Below are 24,481 nucleotides of genomic sequence, written 5' to 3'. Positions count from 1 at the left end.
AGGGTTTGTTCCTATTTCTTTGAGGCCAGTTCTCGGAATTGTGGCAGCTTATGTCATGGCTTCAATTTCATGGCTTCAATTTGGTCATCATGTAGTTATCCTCCTCCACTTGGTGGGGGCTTCAGTGTCTGCAAAACAGCTCATAGGATATGGCTCAGAATACTATCTATAGACCTTAAGGAGGAACTAAAGGTCCTTGGCTATGCTTAATGATTAAACTATTATTATTTGGTCTCCTTTGACTGTTTTCCTTTGTTTCTGCATTTTCTCACTTCTCTGATTAACTTTTTTTTTTTTTTTGGCTGTGTTGGGTCTTCATTGCTGCGCGTGGACTTTCTCTAGTTGTGGCGGGTGGGGGCTACTCGTTGCAGTGTGCAGGCTTCTCATTGCGGTGGCTTCTCTTTGTTGTGGAGCACGGGCTCTAGGCGCATGGGCTTCAGTAGTTGCAGCACAGGGGTTCAGTAGTTGTGGCTCGCGGGTTCTAGAGCGCAGGCTCAGTAGTTGTGGCACGTGGGCTTAGTTGCTCCATGGCATGTGGGATCTTCCCGGACCAGTGCTCGAACCCGTGTCCCCTGTATTGGCAGGCAGATTGTTTTTTTTTTTTTTTGAGGTACGCGGGCCTCTCACTGTTGTGGCCTCTCCTGCTGCGGAGCACAGGCTCCAGATGCGCAGGCTCAGCGGCCATGGCTCACGGGCCTAGTCGCTCCACGGCATGTGGGATCTTCCCGGACTGGGGCACAAACCCGTGTCCCCTGCATCGGCAGGCGGATTCTCAACCACTGCGCCACCGGGGAAGCCCTGGCAGGCAGATTCTTAACCACTGCGCCACCAGGGAAGCCTCTCTGATTAAACTTATTCTCTGGCTAAAGTTTTTCCACAGACAAAAGGCAGGCTGAGGACATGGGGGGGTGGCAAGGACCATAGGGTCCTGCTCCATTTCAAGACCATGTAGTGGTATGACAAGGAGAAAGACTGAGGGCAGGCCATGGGGAACATTATTGTTTATGTGACAAGCAGAAGAGATGCCCCCCAAAGTGATAAGTATAAACAAAGTGGAAAAAGCACAAGGAGTATTTGGTGTTAGGGAAGCCAAAGAAGTAGAGTGTCAAAAAGGACAGAGTGGCTACTGCAGTGTCAGATGCAGCCGAAATGTCCTGTAAGTTAAAGGCCGGTATATTTCTATTGCGTTTGGCAATGGTGGGGGCCATTAACATTTGCCAGAACAATTTCAATAGAGTGTTTGCATTGCAAGTAAGAGCTCAGTGAGTGGGGCTGATGAAGCTTACTCTCTCTTGAAGTCTGGATGAGAAGGGAAGTTGAATGGATGGTAGTTCAAGGATATGAGGTCAAGAAAGCCTTGTTTATAGGATGGACTTAAGAGGCTTTAGAGGCAGAGGGAAGAGAACCCGGAGAGTGGGAGAGATTGAAAACACAAAAGAGAGAAAGAATGGATGATGAAGCAAGGCACCAAGAGAGAGGAGGGTATGTTTTTAAAAAGGCATACATGGTGTCTTTGCGGGAGGAGCACAAAGAAAAACAGAAGAAGAAAGTAAGAATAACAGAGAAAGTAGATAAGTGGATGAATGTGAGTGGGAAGAAGGTTGAAGGAAATCATATTTAGTAGTAGCAATGTTTTCTTGAGGTTGAGACTAAGGTCATATTCTGAGAGTGAAAGAGGCTTAGTAGGAGTTTTGAGATGAAATTTGAAATGGATGTATTAATGTGCAGTGCTGTGGTAGCAGCTGAAGTTGGGGATCGTGATTATGTAGTAGCTTATCAACCCATTTGTGTAACTTTTTCCACAGAAGTTTACTGAAATTGGAGAAAACAAATTGTAGCTCTGAATCAGAGTTGGGGTTTTGAAGGGCAAGTATAAAATAAACCTGGGGTGCACAAGAAACAAGGGTGCTGCGGAAAAGGAAGTCTGATAAGGACACAGGAGCTTCATGCTGAGTAGGAGGGAATAGATCTCAGGAGGTAGTTAATTTATGGGGAGAAAATGAGGAGGAGGTGAAGCTTGAAGAACAGCAGGGCTCACAGGGTGGGTGCGGTAGGCACCAGATTTACAAAGACAGAGAGCTTTTAGTCATACAGTGGAATATTGTTTGTTGATTTGTTTGTGTGTCCCTTCCTTTTTAATCTATTGGGCAAATATTTATTTATTTAAGACATTCTATGTGTCAGTGCCATGGGGACACCAGGGGAGGAAGACAAATATGGCCTCACTGTGTTGCAGCTTGTAGACAGGTGTGGTGCACGCACAGTAGACAGCAAACTAGACAGTCTTGGGCATTAGGTCTTTGAGATTGAGTGGTCTGAGTAATGACTACATCACTGCCAACAAGATGTGTTTTCCTGCATATTTTACTTGTAGAATTTTTCTTTTGGAGGACTTGAGGACAGGTCTTAATTTTCCTTCTAGAATCTGCCCATCAGTATTTCATCCAATATAAATAGTTTACCATGTGTTTTGCTGAGTACTAGGGACATTAAAAAAAAAAAAAGAAGTAAAGATTTCACTTGGGCTATTTCTAACCCCATTTTTTCTTACCATCTCAGGGCCTTTTATTCACTGGTCATCTTGTATCTGGTAAGACAATGCTAACTACAGTAATAAAACCCTACAAAACATAGAATTGACTACATCTCAATTGAATTTCTCGCTCACTTAAGCCCAAAACATGGCAGGCACCTCTGTTCCAAGCAGTGATTCAAGGACCCAGGGACCTTTCATCTTAGGGCTCTACATTTTTCAACTTGTTTGCCATACTTGCCTTGCATTTGTGGGTCAATGTAGCGCTAGGGAACTAATTTCATCTGGCTCTAGGAGTGGAGCATGTGACATAGACTTAGTTAATCATTGCTTTTCATAACTCTGGCTATGGTGATTGGTTCAGGACCCAAACAAGCCCAAGTAGATTTAATCACATGACTTCTCAAGAAATGCTAGGGCAGAAGCAGTATGCTTTCCTCCCCAGACAAAAATGAAGACATATTCGTCAGGACTGCTACAGTCATTTTAGGGTTACAAAGAGTATGTATGAATGTGCTGGAGGAGCTGGCTGAGATGGGACCCCACCCTGAAGGAACAGGGCTGGAAAATGCAGATAAATCAAACCTTGGTCATATTGTCTGAGTGCTGCATAAAGCCTTTCTTGAAGTCATATTATTGTTTAGTTAAACTAAATCTACATTAGTTTCTAAACATTTATAGTAAGGAGAAAACTATTTTTTGTTCAGGGAACAAATATCCTTGTTAGGAAATATGAGAAGCCTGTAGACTTATAGTTTAAGCTGGTATTAGTTTTTTGTTTGTTTTATTTTTCATTTTTGTTTTTTAATTTAAAAATGATATTTACTTATATCTTTTGTAACACTGTTTTCGGAGCACATCTGAAGTCCAAGTGTTCCGTAGTGATTAAAAGCAAGGATTTGGAACCATTGTTTTTGTTATTTGCAACAGAAAATATTCTTACTGGTATGTTAAATGCCTGCTATGCTGATTTTGACTGCTTTTTGACCCCAACAAATTAAATATATTCCTTTAAATAACTGCAGATTACATTTGTTTCTTATGTATATCTATGTATACATTAAGTAGTTGCATGTACACATTATGTATACATTATAATGGGCTGCATCATATGTAGGATATTTTGCAGCAGAAGACTTAATGGGTAGTAGTGTTAACTTCAGTTTAGCGTCCTCTTGAGGAAAATGCCTGCTTTCATATTTCCTGGTCAGGGTAGTATGTGAAATGCCATACATTTCCCTCTAAATTAAATAAATCTTGCTTGGACTTCCCGCTCATCAAGGTGAACAGAGAGTACAAAATTGGTAATATTTTAGATCATCTTTTTTATATCTAAAGTTTAAAGCAGTCCCAGGGCTTATAGGGGTCCTGGAAACAAATCCTTGAGTCTGCATTTACCTGTCTTCCCCTCTCCCATTGCTGCTTGGGTGATGGTCTTCTGCCTCTTCTTTAGCACAATGGTGCCACCTAAGAGAGTGTAGGTTTGCAACCTCAGGAACTTCCTGGGTGAAATCTTAAACTGGCCCCGTTCTTGGAGGGAAAGGACAGACCAAAGAATGAGGCAGACTGCTCCAGATTGGTAGGTTTAGCAAGCAAATGAACTTATGTATGAGGTTTGTCTTGAGTGGCTGCAAGACAAGTAGATCTCTATACCTGCCCACCAGGGTCAAAAGTTTATACAGAGGCCTTAACTGGGTTCGTCACATATTCTGTGCAGATGGTCTCAATAATACATTGCTCTCTCAAGACTGTCTTCTTGAAAACGGTCCCCCTGGGGGTGCAGTGGGCAGAATGTACATTCCAAGGCCAGGGGTGGGGGTGAGGAACCTCTGATTGCCCGGGTCCAACTCCTGGGTCAGCCAGCTGTCACGTCCTCTCGATGACCTCCACCATCCTAACCAGGTCACTGTGTTCCTAACGAAGATGGGCGGCTGCTCTATTGGCTCCTTCCTTTGGGGCCAGTTCAGTCTCCTTACCTGAATTCCAAGGCCATGACCCTTGATACTTTGGCCTTCACCAGCATCCATGGAATCAAACCCAAATGAGGTTCTGTCACCTTGGAGGCCAAAATCTTTGTATCCTCAGTGAATCTAGACACCCTCACCCTATTTAATCTTGCCTTAACAACTTCCCAGGAGTACATTAATCTCTTCCCTGGAAGCACAAACACTTCTACTCCTTCTCCTCTGAGATTGTTTCGTTTATTTCTTTGTTCAAGGCCTCTTTGTGAAAATTATGCCTGAAGAAAAGGAACCCAGAACTTAGCATAAAAGTCTGGCTGTGAGGTACAAAGGAAATGTTCCTTTCTATTATTTTGCTGATGAGAACGCAGCAGCAAAAAAGCCAAGAAACCGAGTAGTCTCTCCGTAATTCTCTTACACTCATCTACCTCTGTCTCCCACAGTATATGTGAGCTCATCATATATTTTAAAATATGCTTTTAGGTCATTATCCTTGTTAGAAACTTATGACATCTTAGTGGTTCTAAACCTACTGTATCTCCAGGAAAGATTCTGAGGTTCTAGGCTATTTCAGTTTACTTTAATCAACATTCGTAACAATTAATCCCTGTGCCCTCCATCCCTAACCTCCAACACAGATATAGGCTTGTGTACCACCTTGACGCTTCGGGTTGTTTTAAGATTTGTTTTCCAATTACCCTGACCATATCAAAGATTATAGTCCATACAGTGCAAGACGGATTTTATTAGTAACATAAACATACACTCAGATTTACAAATATATCTATGATTAAAATAAAAGTCGTTATCACCTTGTCAGAAATGTACCCCTCCTAGTGATGTCTTTTACCTCTGTTGACCTATGAAGACTGTTTTCACTCAGTTATCTCCTGAAACTCCTCTAAGGTGTTAAAAAAACCTCTGAATTCTGTGACCTATAGGAAAAGTGGCGTATAACTTATTGTCCAAACCAGTGCACTTCAGAAAGGAAGGGGGCACTATTAATAATTATTCTAGGACAACAGTTATAAGCCACTGATGTCCCAGGGAAACCAAATATATGGTCACACTGCAGGGGAGGAGATAGTGCATTTTCATGTGACATCCTGGGGTAACTCTGAGGTTCCTAGTTTGATTAGATTGCATGGGGAGTCAGCTGATGGCCATCTGTGTATACAGCTTTCTGTCATTAAGATGGACACTCAATGAGTTAAGTTGAAGTAGCTTATGGGAAAAATTTTTAATGTGATTTGACTCAACATTTGGGTCACACCAGTTCTGGCCTTAATATATTGCAGTACTTTTATTGTGTGTTTCAAGTGAATTGCAAGCCGTGTTAACCTGCCATTTTGTTCTAATGACTCTAATGACTGAAATTAGTGCCAGGCAATGAGTTTGGCAATGACAGCATAAATGGTACTGTCACATTTCTCATTTTACTAACTCTGTATTATTTCAGCCATGTACAGTTAACCCACTGTATTTTATTTGCAAAGCACTCTTAAGTCACCAGCATTATTATCTGACTTTTAAAGTACATCCATTAGTGAATTTTTTGACATATGCATATGTTAAGAAAGAAATTCGCATTTAAATTTTCCAAGAACTCTAATTGCTGGTCTTAGCAGTTCTTCAATATCAACTGCTGAATTAAGTAAATAGGTCAAGGCTGAAGGACTTGCAGCAAAGGGAACATTGAGTCAAATCAGTCTAAAGTAAGATCACATTTTCATTAAATATCCAAATGATGGTTGACTGTGAACACTTCCTACCCTGCTCACAGCTGTATCTCCAGCACCTAGAACCACAGCTGGCATGTAAGCACACATTAAATATTTGTTCAAAGAATAAATAATATTCTCTACAGCTTGCTTTAAGATATTCATGGCATGGGTTTTTTACTCTCAAGCATTCTGTGTTAAATATCTATTTATAATATTCCTGTCAATGTGTTGTGTGGAGACGTGCAAATCCCTGGCTTTCTATAATTATTGATTCAGTTAATCAACAAGTTCTGTAAGGCTGTAATTTGCAGCGTTAGTATCCTTTGCTTCAGTAGAACATTTTCCACATTCTTCTTTCAGTTATAATTCACATTCCCCCTGACTTTCAGATTTGTCCTTTGCTTCTCTTGTGCAGGCCAAGAAACCAGATAATGTAACCAAATCCGTTTTTGCTCCATTTAAAGTTCTAGCTAGGGTAGTGTTTCTGTGAGCCTGGTTTCCAAATGAAATCTGAAGTGCTATTTTAATGAAAGAAAGGGACAAGGGAAAATTAGTAGTTAAATCTTAAAAGATGATTTCTTCCTATGCTCAGTAGCCTACATGAGAGCTACTATCTGTCCCTAGAGAGAGACCATTTACAGATGGAAATATACATATTTTCCCCATACCTTTAACATATCATCAAAAAAAGGGAATATTTTCTCTAGTGAGAAATTTTATTGTTAAGGTTTCAGGCCTACCCTATTTGAATTGTAGTTCCTATATGTGAATCATCTCCTTCATCATTATTTAGATAAACTTTCTCTTAGGAGAAGCCAGGGTGACCTATGTTTATTTTTTTCTTAATCCTGTTTTTTTTTTTTTAAATCTTTCTCACCTTTCAGGATACTAGTGCTCTCAGTTCTCTTTATCATAAATCAAAATATTTATCTGGACTGATTATGATACTAGTAATTTTTACTTTAGTGTTCATCTTAATACATTTTCCTCTTTGAAGTATTTGCATTTTAACATTCTTTTTTTCTTTTTTTATTGAAGTATAGTTGATGTACAGTATTATATGTTACAGTATTATACATTGTTTCCCAATGTTTAAAGGTTAGACTCCACTTATAGTTATTATAAAATATTGGCCCTATTCCCTGTGGTTTACAATATATCCTTGTAGCTTATTTTATACATAATAGTTTGTACCTCTTAATCCCATACCCCTGTATTTCCCCTCCTCTTTCCTTCTCCTCATTGGTAACCGCTAGTTTGTTCTCTATAACTGAGTCTGCTTTTTTTTGTTGTTATATTCACTAGGTTGTTTTAGTTTTTAGATTCCACATATAAGTGACATCATACAGTATTTCTCTTTCTGTCTGACTTATTTCACTTAGCATAATACCCTCTGAGTCCATCCATGTTGTTGCAAATGGCAAAATTTCATTCTTTTTTGTGGCTGAGTAGTATTCCATTGTGTATATACACCACATCTTCTTTATCCATTCATCTGTTGATGGACACTTGCTTCAGTACCTTGGCAATTGTAAGTAATGCTGCTATGAATATTGGGGTGAATGTATCATTTTGAATTAGGGTTTTTGTGGGGGTTTTTTTTGATATATACCCAAGAGTGGAATTGCTGGGTCATGTGGTAGTTCTGTTTTTAGATTTTTGAGGAACCTCCATACTATTTTCCACAGTGGCTGCACCAATTTACATTCCCACCAATAGTGTACAGGGGTTCCCTTTTCTCTGCATCCTCACCAACATTTGTTATTTGTGTTCTTTTTGATGATGGCCACTGTGACAAGTGTGAGATGATATCTCATTGTGGTTTTGATTTGCATTTCCCTTTTTTTGATGATTAGTGATGTTGAGCATCTTTTCATGTTCCTGTTGGCCATCTGCATGTCCTCTTTGGAAAAATGTTTATTCAGGCCTTCTGCCCTCTTTTTAATCAGGTTGTTTGTGCTTTTTTGATGTTGAGTTGCATGAGCTGTTTATATATTTTGGGTGTTAACTCATTGTCCGTCATATCATTTGCAAATATTTTCTCCCATCCAGTAGGTTGTCTTTTCGTTTTGTTGATGGTTACCTTTGCTGTGCAAAAGCTTTTAAGCTTAATTAGATCCCATTTGTTTATTTTTGCTTTTATTTCCTTTGCTTTAGGGGACAGATCCAAAACAATATTGCTACAATTTTATGTCAAAGAGTATTCTGCCTGTGTTTTCCTCTATGAGTTTTAGGGTTTCCAGTCCTACATTTTGAACTTTAATCCATTTTGAGTTTATTTTTATATATGGTGTTAGAGACTGTTCTAGTTTCATTCTTTTACATGTAGCTGTCCAGTTTTCCCAAGCACCACTTATTGAAGAGACTGTCTTTTCTCCATTGTATATTCTTACCTCCTTTGTCATAGATTAATTGGCCATCCTTTCCAATTTTAGCCATTGTCTTTCTAAATGGAATTTTAGGTATCAGGGTAGAAATTATGTTTTGCTAGGAGCCATACCAACTCCATAACACATGCACACGCCACCAGGCCCCACACACCCCACAGACTTGGGCACCAGCCTGTATGTGGTTATGATATTTTAGCTAAGAGTAATGCTAAGCCTTCTGTCTCTTACGACAGAAACTTTATTTTTACTGTCCATGTTTTCATGTACCTTTAACAACTGGATCTTCTTATAAGTGAAGTATGACTTGGTTTTATCATCTGGCCAGTATTGGGAATGGGTCTATGGAAGCAAAAGGCAATTATATGGAATTTATGCAACATCGTTACCATTTGCCTTACTTAAGTAGTTTCAGTAAATGAACCAAAAACATATTTGTGACATAAAAAGTAGCAGGTAATAGTGTTCTAATTAATTTGTTTTCATGCCAGCCTAGTGAATGATTTCTGTATACCAGATTCTCATACTAGTATTGTTTGCTCTAGGATGATGATATGGGAGTTGTCTTGGACTTCACCATTTATGTACAAAAGAGCAAAAAGGACATTAGATACTGGTTTCACCTGTAAGACAAGTGCTAGGGCAAAGGCTTCAGAGTATTTGTGAGGTAATAGAGATTCACTAAAATAAAGCAAAGCTGTATGGATTTTGAGTTACAGTGTACACTGATTTCCAATAATATTTATATTGCAGGTCAGTTGCTTCGGTTAAAAATGTTTCGAGAGGATCATGGATCGTGGATGACAATGTTCTTCAGCACAATTCTCTTTCTCTTCATATTTTCTCACATATACAACACGATTCTTCTAATGGATGGGAACATGGGGTAGGTTGTCTTTCCCCTTTCTACTGTGGTGAGTGTTATATTTGAAACTTGTAAGAATTCAATAATTTTTTAGTTTGTAGTAACCTAAATCTTCGTTACAAATATTCTACCCTAATAGGGATAATCTGTGCATTTTTCTTAAGACATTTAGAGTCTCTTATCCAGAAGCTTATCGCACTTTGCAATACTTATATAGTGTTCCTTATTCTTTAGGTCTTCTCTGTGGAGTAGTTTGAGAGCAGGTAGTAATTTCATTATAGTGACAGACAGTATGAGAATCAGGAAATCTTCTTGACTTGTTTATAATCACACAATCAGTAGAACTGTCCTAAGATGTAGCTCTCCAGGTTTGCAATTACATTGCTCTACAATGCGTGGCTAAATAAAAGTGTTTGATACTGGTGGCATTTTTTTTTTTAAACTCTCTTGGCAGTTCCAACAGAGAGAGCTTTGTTATAAATGGGCCTTTTTAAAAGTGGGCCACCCTGTATTAAGTCCAAGGTTGTAATCTATACTTATCAAATCACTAATCAAATCACCATGGCATGAAGGTGTGCTAACAAGTAGATTGTAGATTTTTTTTTTTTAACTTTCTCCAGTTCTTGGTTTACTCTTTACAAGTTTTAAGGGCAGAATGTAAGGAGAATATCTTAACTGACAGCTTTAAGAATTAGATTAGTGACAATAAGAAACCACTTTAGATACTTGTTGTACACTGAAGTAGTTCCTCTAGAAGGTTTTGATCTATCCTCTCCAATAGATTGGAAAGCTAGCTCGTATCCTTTTCTTCTAAATGTAGGCCAGGCAAGACTGCTGGCCAGTTCCACAGTGCAATTATTTTGATGTTATGTATAGATTTTGTCCACCACTGTTCAGTGCTGAGAGGGATAACTCAATTAAAATTTTATTGTTTTCTTCCCACCATTAAAGAGATGAATAGTAAAAGAAAAGCAGGTACTTCACAAGGTTTATACTTTAGTCCATACTAACAAGTGGCAAATTCAAGAATGTGATTGCAGATCAAATATTCAGGCTTTAGGAAGTTATTAAAATGCTTTGTCTGTAATTATTTCTTGGGCTTCAAATGACGCCATTCCTACTGGGTCTATTTTTCAATGGTGGAGTTACAGATTCTAACCCATAGCTAGTCAGAATAAGCCTCAGCCTTGGAACAGTGCCTGTATAATGGACCCAGGTAATGGTGTTCTTGGATTTATCTAACACAATCAAAAGTCTCTCTGAGAGTAACTGTGCATTCTCAGCCCTGGGACCAGAAGAGGAAGTGATCCACGTAAAACTTACTCTTTTTAAGCTGTTGCTGGAAATAAAATGTTAAATAGTATATGTACATAAAATATATCCTTTGCTCTGAAGTTGACTTTTCATCTAATTCTACTTTTTTTTTTAATATGGAGCTAATGAGGTCTGTGCTAACCAGAAGTGCTTACTCTGAGGAAAGAAGCAGAATTAAAAATAATAAATTAAATGCAATAATAGATATCCCATGGCACATTGTAAAACAATCAACAGCTAATAACAAAGCTAACCTTAGTGAGAGCTAACAGTTATGGACCACTCAGTAAGAGACACAAATTGTTTCAAACCTCACAATGACCCTCTGCAATAGGTATTTTTATTATCTCCATTTTACAGATCAAGAAACTGAGGACCAGAGAGGTTTTCTCACTTGCCCAAAGTTACATTATAATTAAATCTCTGTTTTAAGCAGTAATAGAGAAGGGGTTGAGCTATTAAGTAGTGAATTCTAGTAATGCCGCCTGCTCTTAAGCTAGCACACATTTGATGATGGTTGATCCTGTTGCTCAATCATCATATGCCTATTAGCCTTTCTTTGTATTTTTATCATTCAAGCTGAATTTCAAAACTGAAAGAAGTAGGAGAGATGTGCAGGAAATAAGAGAAGAGTTAGTCTAGGATTTATGTGTATCTGTCTTAAGTAAAATTGAAGGTGATTGTCTTTTATTCTCAGACTACATAAATTCCATAGTCTTATGTAACTCGAACTCTTCACCAATATGCCTCATCTTTGTTGAAAAGGATTTTTGCTTGAGAGGACATCTTTGATGGTGCTATACTTTTTAAAGAAAAATCCAAAGCAAGGGGAAAATGGTTTATTTCTACACATTTAAAAATTAAATCTCCATTTATAAAAGATGTGTTATCAACAGTTACAACACATGCCATTTGACCTAGTGAGCGCTTTAATGTAGAAATGCAAACCTGGAGGAAAATCAGTTCTTAGAGCAGGTGGATACCACTGTGCCTTTGGGGTAGAAGCACCATGTTACCTGAGGCAGTGGCCTATCCTGATCAGGGCAGGGAATGATGGAGCCAGAGGGTACAGAAAGGACAACAGGCTGGTTTTATATCAGAGGATTGCTGGTGGTGGAGAGGAATTCTGGCTTCTTTACACTGAATCTGATTTGCATTGGGGATCTCAACCTGTGCTGGTCTGTGGATCTTTCTAGGAATATCGGTCTAGAACCATTCTGAAAAGGATTTCAAGGATTTTCTATGATGGCTAGACTTGTGTTTATGTATTTTAGAACTCCTTTCCAAAACAGAAGCCGTGAGGCCTACAGAGAGTGGATTTAGGATTTAAGAAAGGAAAAAAAGAAGTTTCCCTAGAATGATTTGCTTTTTTCCCTCCCTTTTTCCCCTCAATTTTAGAATTGTTTGTAAATTTAGTCTCAACCAGAGTCCCTTGATCCCTTGTTATGGAGAACAAAGTCCCTAGGTTTATCTGATCAGAACTGATAGTTTTAGCTAGAGCTCGCTTGATAAGAGTCAAGTTGCGTGCTCCTGGAGCTCTCATTACAGTGAGTGCCCTGAAGTGCACACTCACTCATGGCTTCAGCCATCTGTGGGAAGCCAGGCTGAGAGGCAGTGAGATGGAGAGGGAAAGAGAGGAGTTAGAGATGTGCTGAAGGGACCAAGACACTCCCTATTTCCTACACTCGGGAAAGTCTCCTCTCACCTTTGATTCTCCCTCTACACCTCCTGCCACCAAAGTGCTGCTTTATTCTTTAAGTCACCAAGATGAACTCAATTCCTCTTCCATAAATGTGTGAGGTCGTAGGTGAGGGTTCTGCTGCAGAGAAGGCTCTCATCCTGGGCAGAGTTTTACATCTAGACATTTTATGAACAACTTCCTTTTTACAAGGTGGCAGACTAGCTAACCTGAAGCTCTCCTCCCACAAAACCTTCAGGAATGCTGAAAAATACAATGCAGACTTAGACTTCTTTTCCCTCTTCATTTAATATTGCTTATTTTTATTTTTTAGATGTGATTAACATTGATTGATTGATTGAAATATAGTTGATTGACAATATTATGTCAGTTTCAGGTGTACTGTATAGGGATTTGACATTTGCACACATTATGAAATGATCACTATGGTAAGTTTAGTAACCATCTGACCCCATACAAAGTTATTACAATATTATTGACCATATTCCTTATGCTTAATATTACATATCTGTGGCTTATTTATTTTATAACTGGAAGTTTATACCTCTTAATCTCCTTCACCTATTTCGCCCCCATCACTTCCCTCCCCTCTGGCAACAACCTGTTTGTTCTCTGTATCTATAACTCTTTTCATTTTGTTTTGTTTGTGTCTTTGTTTTGTTTTTTAGATTGCATATAAAAGTGAGATCATATGGTGTTTGGCTTTCTCTGTCTGACTTACTTCACTTCGTGTAATACCCTCTAGATCCATCCATGTTGTTGCAATAGCAACGTTTCATTTCTTTTTTTAAATGACTAATTGTATATGTAATACCACATCTTTATCCATGCGTATATGGATGGACACTTAGGTTATTTCCATATATTAGCTATTGTAAATAATGCTGCAGTGAACATAGGGATGCATATACCTTTTCAGATTAGTGTTTTTATTTTGGGGGGGTAAATACCCAGAAGTAAAATTGCTAGATCATATGGTAGTTCTATTTTTCTTTTTTTTTTTTTTTTTGCGGTATGCAGGCCTCTCAACGTTGTGGCCTCTCCCGTTGCGGAGCACAGGCTCTGGACGCGCAGGCTCAGTGGCCATGGCTCACGGGCCCAGCAGCTCCGTGGCATGTGAGATCTTCCCGGACCGGGGCACGAACCCGTGTCCCCTGCATTGGCAGGCAGACTCTCAACCACTGTGCCACCAGGGAAGCCCCTATTTTTCTTTTCTTGAGGAGCCTCCATACTGTTTTCTATAGTGGCACCAATTTACATTCCCAGCAACAGTGCACGAGGGTTCCCTTTTCTCCACATCCTCCCAATGCTTGTTATTTGTGTTCTTTTTGATGACAGCCATTCTGACAGGTGTGAGGTGACATCTAATTGTGATTTTGATTTGCATTTCCCTGATGATTAGTGATGTTGAGCATCTTTTCATGTGCCTGTTAGTCATCTGTATGTCTGGAGAAATGTGTATTCAGGTCCTCTGCCCTCTTTTAAATCTGATTGTTCTTTTGATGATGAGCTGTATGAGTTCTTTGTATATTTTGAATATTGACCCCTTATCCAATATATTGTTTACAAATATCTTCTATTTAGTAGATGGTCTTTTCATTTTGTTGATAGTTTCCTTGCTGTGCAAAAGCTTTTTAGTTTGATTTAGTCCCATTTGTTTATTTTCACTTTCGTTTCCCTTGCCTGAGGAGACAGATCCAAAAAAATATTGCTAAGACTTATGGAAAGGAGCATACTGCCTATGTTTTCTCCTGGGGGTTTTATGGTCTCAGGTCTTACACTTAAGTCTTTGATCCATTTTGAGTTTAGTTTTCTATGTGGTGTGAGAAAGTAGTCCAGTTTGATTTTTTTGCTTGTGGCTGTCCAGTTTTCCCCAAACCCTGATAGACTTTTTATAAATGCATAGCTGAGCTTACCCAAAGATAAGGAAAAACCCTGAGGCCAAAAATGAAGAAGGATCTGAACACCAAGGCAGTGAGCCTGTGAAGTGACACTCAGACAGTGACTCAGGAACTTGAGTTTTAACTTTCACATTTGCATCAGAAACAAGGATCTGGACTTGTATAAGTGAGAAATTGAAACAGAAGCCTCCACATTAGATGGTCCTGCAAACTGCTACTGAGAAAGGATGGAATGGAAAACATCACTAGCACAGGGAACATGAAGAAGCTTGTCTGACTTAGATTGGGCTTTGGGTAGAACAAAAAATCTTCCAAGAATTCGTAGCCACAGGTGTGGTTTTTATGGTTTTCATGTACATTTTCCTTTGGACTTTAGAACCCTCCACCCCCTGCCCAAGTCTCCCTGGCTGTTCTCTTCTCCCAGTTTCAAGTTTCTCCTTCTCTCTGGAGTACCTCCCCACCCTCAAATAACTTCCAGAATTCCTCTGTTTCCCTATACAGAGCAATTTAGTTCCCTCCAACTTTTGTCCACTTTGATTTATCTGGGGCTTTTCCTTTCATGACCAAAATCATATTAATGCATGTTCCAATCAAAAGGGCCAATACTCTGAGATGAATGCTGTTGACGTCTCAGAATATGAAGGGGCTGCTGCCGTGGCATTTTGCATATTTTAAAAATAGCAATTGTCCTTTCTCCTTTCATTCAGCTGTGTATTTAATTAACTGTCTCTTGGGAGAGAAAAATGAAGATTCTTAAAGAAAAGGGGGCAAAGCAAGCAACCAAGTTAAAATTAGTGTTATGTAGTAATCACGGTTCAACAATACGGTGCCTTGTTTACATACAGGACTGAAGCTTCAAGGCAGCGAGACATAAATAGGAAAGAAACACGAAACCATTTTCCCCTACAGTTACAGGACTTGATTAAAATTGATTCTAAATGAATCTCTCTCCAATTTAAAAAATTTCCTCTGTGTTCACTAGGTGCCTTATAGCCAATCTATTAGAAGTTCTTTATGGATAGAAATGGAGAGCTCTGCTCCCAAGTCCAGATTGAGGACTTTACTGACAGAAACTGAGTGAGGCACATAGGGCTGGGAAGAGTTTTCAGTGTTTGGACACTTCAAACCCCTTTTGATGTTGTCTTTCTGAAGAACTTCTTAGTCATGGAACATTTTAGCATCCATAGTATTACGCCCTAATTTAGGAAACGCTTGCTTGGTCTTTTCAAATATACCAGTCCCCCAAAGGATAACATGTGTGTAATGTGTGAGAAATGAAACGGTGGGAAAGAAAAACATTTGCACCGTGGTTGAGGCTTATAAAAAGATTCTGAAAGCAGCCACTTGATGGCAGCAAAGGGCATGTTTTCATCACTGTTTCATTGTTATCACCGGCAGGTTTTCTCTCCTTTGAAAAGAAGACTCTTCCTCCTTCTGAATTTCTGAAACTTGGTGTTGAAATATTTGCTCTCTTAGTGTTTAATGGCAATTTTTAAGAAATCTACATAGTGAGCTCTCTAATAAGCACCTCTTTCGTGATGTGCTTGGCCCCCTTTTATGTTCTAAAACAGGTTTAAATAATAGCATATATAAACATCTGTATGCACACATACACATCTATATGTTTATAGACTTATTCCAGTGTTACAAGGATAAATATCGTGTTTCTCACTGAGGAAATTAGACACGACTCACTGATAAAAATTCCTCTATGAACTAGAATAAGTGTCCAAAGAGTGCATACTCTTTAGAGTAGGATATGAAGAAGCTGATGTTTTCTAGTGTCAATCACAAAGAAAAGTTTTATTTTTTCCAGATACAAAGCCTTTTCCAGAGGAGTTTTACAAATATTAATTAATATATCAATATGTGTTAAGTATTGCAGGGACAGAATTTGAGAAATTAAGACAAAGTGATTCAGGCAATTTCAAAAATAAATATTAGTATTCATATTCAGGACCTGAAAAAAATGGAGGTAAGAATTAAGTGATGAGTGTAATGAAAATGGAGTAAATTCTATCTCTTCTGTTTTCTTTCTGATAAGTTTTAGTAAGAACTTGTACGGAGCACTCACTGAATGAGCGCCGTGAGCACAGTGAGTGGGATGTGATAAGGGTGCTCGGTTGAGGAGAGGAGACAGGAGGGAATATTTGAAATGGACACTCTCTTAACATCTAAAATGCATGGCTTTTAAGTACAGAGGTGGCAGCAAAAGCAAGCAAGGAAAAATAAGAAAAACAAGTGAGAGACTGGCCTAGACTACTTGTCTATAGGTTGCATGGAATTGTTCAAGATCTAATAATGCTTTGTAAAGTCCATGTGTACAGCTCACCTAGGCCTTAGCCTGTCGCTCTTTTATCCTCGTTTTTTTTTTTTTTTTGAAAGAATGACCATACTCTGGTCCAACAATGTGTCCATACATTGTATCAGAAAAGACTCTGATTTATAGCTTCAGTTTCTCTTGTCAGGGATGTATGTTTCAGCAGGTTATTTTGCCCAAAGCTGAATTATTCTTTAATGGAAAAAAATCAGGTGAAATTTTACTCCAGGCCGTACTTTTTTCTTTACTAAATTCACTACTTTTAAAACCTTCACTAATGCTTTCAGATTCCTTAATCAAACTTTTCCTCTTTCTAGTCACCACTGGTCTAGAAATAGGAGCCCTGGTACATGTTTTTATTGTTAAGAACTGTGATTTTCCTTTGCTTTTGCTCTTCAGTACAAAGTTGGTTGACCTGCTACCACTGTTTATACTGGTAGCTTCATTCTAAGGAAGGAGTGTTTGTGAATTTGTTTTGAAAGATGCTAAATTTATTTTGTGAAATGACAAGAAAAAATTTTAATTGTCTTTAATAATGTTAAACTATACAGTTTTTGTATGACCTAAACTGACAAAATAACTGAAGTACAAATGTATCTATTTAAATTGTAGTAAATGAAAAAAGGGATCGGATGTTACTTTCAGTGGTATGTAATAAAACACCAAATTTAGGGATGGGTAAAGGATGGAGGCCTGGGGCAGGGTTCAGGAGCTGGGGTGGGGAGAAAGCCTAGCTGTAAGTGTTAGTGAAGCCTGGAAGTACTTGAGTCAATGGCTGAAAAGCTTGATTGGCTGCTAATACAAGGCTGAATGCAAATTTTGCTAGAGTGGTGCTTTAAATAATTTGTTGGCTTCACTCTTAATTAGGCTAAACATTGACTTGCTTGTACGTTTAATTCACAATAATAGCACAATTAATTACTAAGGCTGGGAGGAAGGGGCAGAGCTGGTTGCCCAGAATGGGCTCGTGAGAAGAAAAGCTGGAAATGAATGGCTGAATCTGGTCAAGACGGCTGACCCAGGGGGGTACTGGGGAGAGGGGGGGAAGGAGGGAGGCTCGTGAGAAAGAAAGGAAGGGAGAAAGGGAGATGGGGAGAGAGACAGACAGACAAACTTATTTAGCCAAAGGCAGTATAGCACTAGGGCTCCGGTGGCTGCTTTTAATACTATTGGTTGCACGTTACTTGGTTTTGATAGTACAAGGGTAAAATAGCGCAGTGTGCCCAAATTGTCACAGGTTTACTGTTAGTGTTGTCTGCATTGATGAAATTTTAAAACATTAATGAAAAACACAACCAATGTTGCATCCTTATTACTCTATGGCATACATTATCATCTGTCCAGAATCGACATTGATTTGACACACTTAGGAGGTATTCTGTGATCATTGTTCATAGTTGCTTATTTCAGCTCTCTTATTAAATAGTTTATCAGCTTGTTACTGGGGAAGAATTCTGATCCAGGAATGAGATACCTGGGTTGGAGCCCCATCTTAGCTACTTACTGGCAAAAATAACTCAGAAAAGTTAAACAGTTTCCTTTTTTTTTTTTTTTTTTTAGAAACTGGTCGTTGTGATAGGGTTCTTATTAGTATTAGTGTTATCAGCATCATCATTATTATTATTAATCTGGGGAAATGCGTGCTTCTAAAGTGGAGAAACAAACTAAATTAAAGATTGCTAAAAATCTTGGTTGCCTTTAGTTTTGCTTGGTATGGAAGGCAATGTGGTGTAGTAGAAACAGCATGGACTTTTGTCCTGACACCCTGTATCTGTGTGACTCTAGGGAAACTACTTCCTGAGCCTGAGTTCCTCCAGCATACAATGGGGATATTGGTACCTACCTTCTTGTTGTTGTGACAATCAGAGATAACAACGTATGCAAAGCAGTTGATGTGGTTCCTGCCATGCCACGAGCTCCTGATAAATGCTAGTTGCTGTTATAATAAGAGAACATTTTAGCTTCTCAAATATTTAGCTCTCATTAAATATCAGTTGTTATAGTAACAAGTACTTTGGTTAATGTAATGAAATGACATAATTTATGGCAATGATCTTACTACATTATAATCAATTATAATAATTACGATCAATTTCATAAAAAATGCCCAAATCAATGCCTGGCACCAGTAGGTCTTCAATAAGTATTAATTTCCTATGCCATAAAACATCATACATCATCTTAAATTTATTTGATTTAGGAGTGAATTAGTACATGGAATACGTAGCACCTGGCTCAAATACTATTGGAACACATCTTTATGAGTGCACATAAGCTATTCTTTCGTTTTTCATCAGTGAAAAGTAAATACAGAAAACAAATATTTCATTAGGATTCAGAAAAGCAAATCAAACACATATTAAGTTACTCAATGATTATCTGCTAATTTTGACCTTTTTGAAAGGAGAGGGAAAATTTGGTGGAATTATGGCTGACATCATGTAAATTAATGACATAGTGGTCTCTCTGTGTGTGCATGTGTGTTGTGTGTGTATCCATTATCTAGAGACTATATAATAATAAACATCTTTAGGTTCCTTCTCAATTCCTGTTCCTCAGTGGTGAACATGCAGGAAATAAATACTTTCCAGACATGAAAAACTGATGTATATGATAACCCAAGGTTCAAGGTTTACCAAAAGTTGTATAGTTAAATAAATTAATAAGAGATGACTCAGCACTAGCTTAGAAGTGACATTTCTGTGACAAGTTATCCCATTTGTAATCTATTAACCCTGTAGTTATTCTTGAGGGATTGATGAAAAGCAGTAAACAGAGTTCTATTGATAAAATATTTCATCATTCAAAAAGTTCCTTATTCTAGTAATGTCAATGGCAGAATAATTATATACACTGCTCTGGCAGCTTGGTTCAGAATGTCTACAACCTCTTTTGCACCAGAGCAAGAGGATAATGACCTTTTCATGGTGGAGAAGAGCAAGCCTGCCTGAGCTCTTCTCAAGGGGAGAATCACATTGAAATCTCTCTGTTTCAGGCTATCATGAGGGTACCCCGACACTCTACATTTTTTTTTTTTCTAGAGAAGCAAATGTGCATAATACACTGGATTAAGTTACTGTCAAAAGACACAGAAAAGCATAATAATAATTGCAATATTGAAATTCCTTAGAAATGGGATGCCCAAAGACAGATCCTGATTAAAGCAACATTAAATGAATATTCTTACCTAATTAAAAAAAAACATATTACATCCTTTATAATAAAAGATCAATAATATAAAAAAAATTTGAAGAAAGTAAAGGGGTATTAGCTTTTGACTTATATTTTGTAGCCTACATATTTTAATTCTCTCTCCTTAAAATATGTATGTTAAAAGATTAGGAGGATGGTTCTCAGGTATGTTGAAAAGTGTAAAATATTCAACATCATGTGCAGTTAACAGGAAAAAATATATATCACATATAAAATGATTATATTCTTTTAGCAAAAAAATTAATGGATTTGTTTGCTTCAAGACTGTCCATATGCTATATTTAATGTGTATTCTGTTTTTTTGATATATTATAAAATATACATTATATATAATAGTATATATTATTCAGTATACTATTATACACATATATGTATATATGTATAAAATGTTAATTATTAGGTAATCAAATCTATTTATTAATTAAGTCATTTACTTTTATTAGAGAGTTTGATGTGTAAACTTAAAGCTAAGCACCCAAAATAATTCACTGATGATAAAGTTATGAGTAACTACCTAGGGAGAAGTATGTATGTATGTAGTATGCATACATACATATGTATGTATGCAGCAGTATGTATGTACTGAACCTTATAGAGTCATCGTAATTGAATATGTGGATATTCATAAAACTGAGAAATAAGTAAGATTTTGTAGGTGTTAAATGAGTAACAGATGTGATATTTATGTTGGGATTATGTCAAATTAACACATACATAGGGTTCAGAAAAAGGAGAAATCTAAGTCAGCTTCTTAAACAATTTAAGTGTCTGGAGAAGATGGTGTTAATCATCATTTCACTACACCATCTACAGTGGAGTCAGTTTAGGGTAAGTTTATGAAAATTGACCTAAACTAGTGAAGAAGCTAGATTTGTGCACCCATTTGGTGAATTGCTTCCAGGGAATTTACCTATTACTTAGACCCTCAGGCTATGGGACAGTTCTTAATTAAAATTCACAATAGAGGGACTTCCTGATGGTCCAGTGGTTAAGACTCCATGCTTCCATTGCAGGGGGCATGGGTTCAATTCCTAGTCAGGGAAATAAGATCCCACATGACGCATGGCACGGCCGAAAACTAAGTAAATAAAATAAAATTCACAATAGCCATTTCTCCTTGTTTCTTAGGAACAGGGTCTCAGACAAAGTCAGGCTATTGACACTGTTAATTTCTCTGAGCTTGGCCTCATTGATTAAAAAATACACTTTTTGAGTACTTCCTTTGGGTACCAATCACCAGTTATAGTTTAGAGACTCATCTCCCTGAGATCAAAGAAGTATCCAGAGCTGGTTCAGGAAGCAGGTTACGGACACATTTAATCATAGCCAGACAATGAGTGATGATGGATTACAAAGATAAGGTAAGAATGTAGGAGTAGGAGATCGAAGTCAAGGTTGACAACAAGAGATTATCTGTCATGGTTATAGACTAAATGTATAGATTACTTAAGAGTCAACAACAGTTAAAAAAAAAAAGAATCAGCAGCAAAGTAGAGATAACATCAAGAGTTTTGGAGTGTCTAATGATCACTGTGTACCCTCTTCCCCAGCCTCCCAATTTTTGTGTACAATATGAGGAAGTTTATAGACTTCATGTTGAGAGCCACAGAAGTAGGTATCTCAGAATTAGGACACTAAATAGGAGGCTCCAATGAAAAGATCTTAAAACTAAGATATATCAGTCAGGAGAGGTTAGTGTCTGTCTCTACTTCTACTTCTCAGTAACAAATATATTGTACTTCTCCTTCCTATGTACATTAACTTTAATAGCCTTCTCTACCTTCTAACACACAGTGTCTTTCTTCCTATGAAGGGAATAGATATATAAACCTATTTTTTTAAAAAAAATCATCATCCTGTGATTTGACATAAAAGGCAAAGATGAATTTTTCATCAAAATCTAATACTTATTCAATTGTATATGGTGATAATATTAGATGGCCGATCAGGACGTTAAGTGTGCCATGATTGATCAGAGGAGAAATCTGTTTGATAGCAGGAAGGAAAGATATCAAAGTTAGTTAGATTGGTGATTAGTATGCCCTTGGTTTGGTTCTTATCTATAGCTAGTATACATTCTGATTTAGTGAATGCATCCATTCTGATAGGTACTTCTCATGCCAAGTCTGTTCTAAACACTTTCAATAGCATCCCTGGTTAATAGAAATAAATGAGTTAATGTAGTGAATTCGGGAGAAAAGACACAGGTCAGTGAGATCTTAGGAAGATATGGATAAAATGTATAATAAGTCAGAGGAATTATGAAGTGTCTTACCTTATTATGACTACAAAAATGAGATGAGTCAAGAACACAGAATTTGATCAATTAGAATAAAGGAGCCAACTGAGGCTGAACTTATGCAGCCCTTCTGGTTTCCCTGGCAACAGGACCCCCTTCCCAAGCAAGTAATGTTATACTATGGGTGAAGTAATAACTGGAGGTAGAAGAATATGTGTTCAAGTCAACTCCTACTTCTGGGAAAGGGAGGAGTTTGCTAAAGGCAAAGGATGAGGTCATGAGAAGGGAAGAATTTAAATTAAAAAAGAAAAATAAAAGAATTAAATTAAGTCTGAGCTTGAAAGCTTCTGGGCATAGCACTGCACATAGCAATGTTTCTTCCCTGATTTTGGTTGAAACCAGGGTAGATAGTAAATCGCATGGCTGAATAGCTACATTATCTTTTCCATCATAGCCCAGAAATGGCACTGAGAAATGGTGATCTGTGTAAATTGGCTTGGAGTGGAGCCCTATGCTGTGTGGGTAACTCTGCCTGCTTTTACAGTTACCAAGGAAGTTCTCATTTGCCCAGAAGGATCAAGAGGCAGTCAAAACAGGCTTGCCCACATATTTCTGTGAATTTAGTTTACTTTGTTTTCTGTAGGTTTTATTTTTCCTTGCTAAATACATCTTTTCAAAATCTGCCCGATGGTCTGAGCCTTTTCCACTTTTATTAAATGTATGTCATATGTGCACCACTGCTTGGAGAACCAAGAGGCTGGGAAGAGTCCACAATGGGACAATGAGAACCTCACTCTTTCAATTCTATTTTTCCTTCTCTGAACCTTTCTCACTAGAAAAAGAAGAGGAAAAGGGGTATACCCTCCGTCCCACTCTCTATAGCTCCCTAAACAAATCCCTATAAAAAACAGAATAGAAATAAGGAAAAAAAAAAACCATACAGTATTACCTAAAAATAGGATGATTTTATAATTTATTATCCAAACCAGGACACTATTGGAAATGAAGGGGAGGGCTATTAATAGTAACATGAGAGAAAAGGCATAAGCTGTCATGTTCAAGGCTAATTGAAATGTATGGTTACCCTACCTAAAATCAGTAGGTGATAACAGAGAGATCAGGAGGGAAAGAAGATCATTCGGGGATGTTCTAGAAGAAAATCTTGGCTTTGATGCACACTGAGTATTTGAGTTCCTGGACAGTTGTAACTAATTTGCAGTCAAGTTCTATTCTAATAAGGACCATGAAATTCTTCTTTTTAGCTACATTGTGTTTTATTGTTTTGGATTGGTGCCCACTTTTCATTGTTTTATCTTTTCAGTATTTTCTAGAATAGCTTGAGGTATAAAAATTACATACAATAAATTGCACATACTTAAAGCCTTCGATTTGATACCACCCTCCTGCCTTTCCCTACCCTGACCTTCATCCCCGGGCACCACTCGTCTTTCTATCATTATAGTTTAGCTTTCTTTTACTAGAATTTTATAACTTGAATCATACAATATGTGCTTTTTTGGGGTCAGGATTCTTTCACTCAGTAAGATTGAGATTCATCCATGCTGTTGCATGCACTGACGGATCTTTCCTTTGAATTTCTGAGTAGTATTTCTTTGTATGAGTATACCACAATGTGTTTATCCATTTGCTTGTTGATGGCTATGTGGGTTGTTCACAATGTTGGGCTATTTGAGCTTATTTTAAGATGAAAGATCTCTTGGACCTTTTCCAGAAATAACCTGTATCAGGTTAAAATGTACGAAGAATGAGTTATTAGGCAAAAACGAAGTGATAGGGATCCACATTCATAGTGAAGCCTCAGAAAGGGCCTTAGTGATTGACCAAAGAATGGCCAAGGTGAAGGGCTGATTCCTGCACCCATGGCTATAGTTTAGGAAAATCAAAATCAGTTCCCTTTTGCTTAGGGCAAAGCAATGAAGCACCATTTTCTCATCTTAGATCCCAATAAGAGTGAAGAAGAGTCCCTGTAATGTGAGAAAATGACTGTAACCGTGGGCAGTGTCTGAGATGGGCCCAATGATCCCCACTCCTGGTGTTCAAGCCCTTGTGCTCCCCTCCCCTTGAGTGTAGGTTGAACGTAGTGACTCACTTCTAATGAACTGAATATGGTAAAAGTGATGGGATGTTAATTCCAAGATTAGACTGCTGTCTTGCTTTCCCTTCTGTTCCCTTCCCTTCCCTCCCATCCCCTTACCCGACCCCCGCCACCCTTACTCTGGGGAGCACACTGCCCCACTGGGAGTTGTCTTATGGAGAGGCCCACTTGGCAAAGAACCGTCTGCCAACAACAGCCAGCAAGGACCT

The 24,481-nt window shown here is 38.0% G+C and overlaps 1 protein-coding gene across 3 annotated transcripts in view; it reads left to right on the top strand.

The window, feature by feature from the left end:
• TMEM117 (transmembrane protein 117) overlaps positions 1-24,481 on the top strand; it is a 537,774-nt gene that overhangs the window by 85,182 nt on the left and 428,111 nt on the right. For all 3 annotated transcript variants that reach the window (XM_030835330.2, XM_030835335.2, XM_060306499.1), the window contains one exon: positions 9,359-9,491. In XM_030835330.2, coding sequence (XP_030691190.1) covers positions 9,359-9,491 — 133 coding nt within the window. The remainder of the gene's footprint in view (positions 1-9,358; positions 9,492-24,481) is intronic.

The sequence above is a fragment of the Globicephala melas genome, chromosome 10 (assembly GCF_963455315.2).
Source record: "Globicephala melas chromosome 10, mGloMel1.2, whole genome shotgun sequence".
NCBI classification, from domain to species: domain Eukaryota; kingdom Metazoa; phylum Chordata; class Mammalia; order Artiodactyla; family Delphinidae; genus Globicephala; species Globicephala melas.
The sequence above is the reverse complement of the archived record's forward strand: the minus strand, read 5'-3'. Positions and strand labels throughout refer to the sequence as shown.